Raw genomic sequence first — 5,055 nt, 5'->3', positions numbered from 1 at the left:
GTTCTTATGAAGATGAATGTCCTTAGTTGGAAGGATTGGAATGGTGAATTGAAGGTCAATTTTTTCCGGAGATTGTGCTGCAGTGATTTACAGATAAATGTTGTTTTTTAATTTATAACAGGAGATAATTACAGTTGTTTGAGCATGATTTTTTACTTTACATCTTGCTTTTCAAATCTGAAACATTCCTGGCAAGGAGTAGATAGTATTTTTCCTTTTTTGGTTTGAAGTATCCATTATTTTCTTGTTTGGATTGTAGGCTTTTTCATGCAGGATCGTTTGCAACCTGTTGAGTTATGATCATTTGCTTGCAATCTGGTATATATCAATGGTATTCTTCACCACAATCTTATGACTCCAGACTCTGAGCCGATTTCATAAATTTTTGAATAAAAATTGTGTGATATATGGCTACTAGGTCAATTGAATTAATGGAATGTGTTGTCCGGGACTCTTTTATCAGTGACCTGTTAAAAGATTCAGACTAGGGGCATCATATTATTTGAATGCATCTCAAAGATTAGGAAAAGTGATTGAAGACTCAAGACTACAAACAATTCATTAAAGCTCTCTCTTTAATTATGTTCGAAGTACAGACCGTTGACAAGAAACAAAGAAAAGAAAAGGACACAAAAAAAAAGCCAACGCTTGATGAGCTAAAAAACAAATAAACTGATTAAATGTGTACTATTCGAAGAGGAGCAGGTGGGTGTTACTCATCCTTTGGTTTCATTTGTTGATTCCAACAGCATTCTTGGCAGCATCAGCAGCACCCTGAGCTTTATCCTGCATTTGCTGGCCAGCCTGTATACATGTGTTTATCATTAGTCATGAACTTCAACAACAATTCAGCCTGGTTAGTTGAATGAACTTCAACTGCTTCTAGTCTTTATTCATCTCTAGATGTAAGTTTTTCGCTTTGTATATATACCTGTTGGCACGACTCCTTGGCAGATTGGGCAGCATTATTAGCCTTATCCATCATCTGGCTGCTCTTTTCCTGGAAGAAAATGTAAATATTTACATCATTACATGATTGAAGATTATGCAACATGTATCATGGATGTTGAATTGGAATTAAGGAATGTTAATGTTCATTTATGTAAGAGGTCACCTGAGCTTGGCCTGTGGCCTGGCCGGCTTGGAAACCTGTGTTCTGGGATTGGTCCATTTTCAGTTTTCTCTGGAATTAACGCAGAAGACAGTTGGAAATAAAACTGAATTGCTTTTATGAGGTAGAACTCATAACCTCTTCCGCTTTATAGTGTGTAGATACCAGGCCATTTTTAGATATCTGTGATGCCATGTGACATGTGTTTCAATATGGTTTAAGTTGGAGCAAATTTGGGCCTTTGGACCAGGGATGCTGTTGACAATATTTTGCTATTTCTGATGTAGAGATGACTAATGCAGCGTTAATGAAGAAACTGCCACATGGAGATCATGTCTCCTATTCTCTTGCTGTGGCTCTAGACTTCTGACTTTATCATCTTCAGCTAGGTGGTAGGATTTTCACTCAGTGAATTGAAAACATCTTCCCCTCCAGAAAGAACAATTAATAGGTTTTGGATATTTTTGAAGGTCTTAGCTTTTTGCCATCAGAGATCAGGCTTGAAGCCTCATTGGACAATATTGATTGATTAACATGATGGGAACATTATTCTTTTTAGATAACATTGTTAGTAAAAAGTTCATGTTGAATAAACCGTTTTATCTTGCTAAGATTTTAATTGAACCCAAGACTATGTGAGACATTTTTCCTAATTGGGCATGTCCATTATCAACAGGTTTCTCTTTAGAAGGTCATGTCTTTTCTAAAAGTCATGTATCTTCAAAGGTTTCCCTTTCAAAGGTCATGTCTCTTCCATAGGTCATGTCTCTACAAAAAGTCATATTTCTTCAAAAGGTTGTACTCATATATCAAAATGGTTTTACAAAAGGTACCTTCTCATTTAAAAGATACCAACAATCCTATATAAGGAATTGGATTTTTTTGTAGAAGTACAATGGAAAAGAAAAACCACTACAATTCTATTAAAACCAAAACTATTTGCATTAATAAATAGGTGAAATTTCAGGAAAGTGGCATTGTAAATAGGTGAAATTTCAGGAAAGTGGCATTGTTATACGCCTTGAAGTTGGTAGTCTATTTCTTGGTTCTAACAAACTTTTCTTGGATTTGGTACTTTAAATTATTCACATATGTCCCTGATAAGTGATATTTGGTACTTTAAATTATTCACATATGTCCCTGATAAGTGATAACTGGTCATTCAAATACACAGATATGCATTATTTGAAAAATATAAACAGATAGTCACCTAACTTGAAACTTGAAACCTCCATGATATTTCTTTAATTATTTGAAATCCTGTTCCTTTTCTCTTTGCATGAAGTTCATTCAATTCAGATATGACACAAAAAATATAAGTTTAATTTTTAAAATAAATTAATATAAAAATATAAAAAACTGATTCACATTAAAATATATCCGTTCTCTTCTTGTTGAGAAATTCCAGAGTTTGACTAGGATGGATATGTATCAGTACAATCGTCTCCCCCATATTCACCCAATGCTTTTGATAAACCGGTCGCAAGAGCAGATTAATGGTAACAAGGAATTCTTTTGTTCCATTTTGCTGCTGTTTCGCTGTTGTGTTTGTTGCTGTTTTCCTGCTGTTTTCTTGCTGTCTTCCTGCTGTTCTTCTGCCGTTCTTCCACTGTTTTGCTGCTGGATTTTCTCCTGTTTTGCTGTTAATTTGTAATAAATTTTCAACATCGTGTTGAGATGTGTGATCATTTGCTTGGTATCTGATACATATTCACTTCAATTTTTTTACTCGAGATTCTGAACCCATTTCATATATCCTTGAAATCGCAATTGTGCGATATATAGAATGTGTTTTCAGAGAATCTTAATTTTAATCATAAAAATAGTAATGAAACAATGAAGGAGCATCACATTATTAAAAACTAGAATCAATTCATTAAAGCTCTCTTTAAGTTGAAAGAACACTCTAGTGACAAGAAACAAAGAAAAGTAAAGGACACAAAAACATCCAGCTCTTGATAACAAAACAATGGGAAAAACAAATAACTTAAGGTGAACTATTTGAAGAGTATCGAGCAGGTTGGGGAATTACTCCACTGGTTTTCATTTGTTGATTCCAGCAGCATTCTTGGCAGCATAAGCAGCACCCTGAGCTTTATCCTACATTTGCTGGCCAGCCTGCATACATTTGTTTATCATTAGTCATGAACTTCAACAACAATTCAGCCTGGTTAGTTGAATGAACTCAACCCCTTGTAGTCTTACAGAGTGTTTTAATTTCAGTAATGTATGTGCTTATGTTTCTGGAATATTTAGAAGATTTATTGTCTGCGAATATATTCATCTCTAGATGTAAGTTTTTCGCTTTGTAAATATACCTATTCGCACGACTCCTTGGCAGATTGAGCAGCATTATTAGCCTTATCCATCAACTGGCTGCCCTTTTCCTGGAAGAAAATGTAAATATTTACATCATTACATGATTGAAGAATATGCAATATGTATCATGGATGTTGAACTGGAATTAAGGAATGTTAATGTTCATTTATATAAGAAGTCGCCTGAGCTTGGCCTGTGGCCTGGCCAGCTTGGAAACCTGTGTTCTGGGATTGGTCCATCTTCAGTTTTCTCTGGAATTAACGCAAAAGACAGTAGGAACTAAACTCAAAACTTAGTCGCTTTGACAAGGGAGAACTCATAACCTACACCGCTTTATAGTGAGTAGATACCACGCCATTTCTAGACATCTGTGATTCCATGTGATATGTGTTTCAATATGGTTTAAGTTGGAGCAAATTTTGGCCTTTGGACCAGGGATGCTGACGACAATATTTTGCTATTTCTGTATTTCTGATGTAGAGATGACTATTACAGCGTTAATGAAGAAACTGCCACATGGAGATCATGTCTCCTATTCTCTTGCTTTGGCTCTGGACTTCTGACTTTTATCATCTTCAGCTAGGTGGTAGGATTTTTACTAAATGAATTGATAACATCTTCCCCTCCAGAAAGAACGATTAGTAGGTTTTGGATATTTTTGAAGGTCTTAGGTTTTTGCCATCAGAGATCAGGCTTGAAGCCTCATTGGACAATATTTGATTGATTAACATGATGGGAAGAATTATTATTTTTAGATAACATTGTTAGAAAAAGTTCATGGTGAATAGACCATTCTATCTCTTACTCACTTTAATTAGTTGGGCTCAAAGTGTGTTCGAACTCAGGATATCATCCATAGAAATGAGTCAAAGAGTATGAATTAAGTTATCCATGGATGATATCTTGAGTTCGAATGCACTTTAAGCCCCACTATTTGAGGTGTGTAAAAAATTCGAAGTAAATTCGAAGTCCACCGATGGATAAGAACAATACATAATAATACCTTATTCTCAGAGTCTCACTAGACGAGTTGGGTAGGGGACATTATTGTATATATTTCTAGATACAGAACCTATGTATGATTCCTGTATTTGATAGTATAAGGCAAATGTGTTGAGTAGATGAAGACCCTTTGCTATTGTTGAAAATCTGAAATATGCCTGGCAAGACGTAGATAGTAATTTTTTTTTTTCTTTTTGTTTTCAGATTTCCTTAAGCAGTTCAAGTATCCATTACTTTCTTGTTGGAGTTGTAGATTCTTTCATGCAGGATGGTTTGTATCCTGTTGAGTTGTGTGATCATTTGCTTGGTATCTGATACATATTCTGATATTCACTTCAATTTTATTACTCGATATTCTGAACCCATTTCATAAATCCTTGAAATCGCACTTGTGTGATATATAGAATGTGTTTTCAGAGAATCTTAATTTTAATCATAAAAATAGTAATGAAAAAATGAAGGACCATCACATTATAAAAAACTAGAAGCAATTCATTAAACCTCTCTTTAAGTTGAAAGAACCAAAAACATCCAGCTCTTGACGAGCAAAACAATGGGAAAAACAAATAACTTAAGGTGAACTATTTGAAGAGTAAGGTTGGGGAATTACTCCTCCACTGGTT

General features: G+C 34.8%; 1 protein-coding gene across 1 annotated transcript; it reads right to left on the bottom strand.

Moving 5' to 3' along the window:
* Positions 1–729: 729 nt before the first annotated feature.
* On the bottom strand, positions 730–1,183 carry LOC116139564 (stress-induced protein KIN2-like). The gene is made up of 3 exons (XM_031425236.1): positions 1,115–1,183; positions 932–1,000; positions 730–804 (listed from the first exon to the last, which is right to left on the bottom strand). The coding sequence occupies exons 1-3, from the start codon at positions 1,169–1,171 to the stop codon at positions 730–732; spliced, it is 201 nt and encodes a 66-aa protein (XP_031281096.1). The 5' UTR covers positions 1,172–1,183.
* Positions 1,184–5,055: the final 3,872 nt, after the last annotated feature.

Source organism: Pistacia vera, unplaced genomic scaffold, assembly GCF_008641045.1.
Source record: "Pistacia vera cultivar Batoury unplaced genomic scaffold, PisVer_v2 Contig352, whole genome shotgun sequence".
Classification (NCBI taxonomy): Eukaryota; Viridiplantae; Streptophyta; class Magnoliopsida; order Sapindales; family Anacardiaceae; genus Pistacia; species Pistacia vera.
The sequence above is the reverse complement of the archived record's forward strand: the minus strand, read 5'-3'. Positions and strand labels throughout refer to the sequence as shown.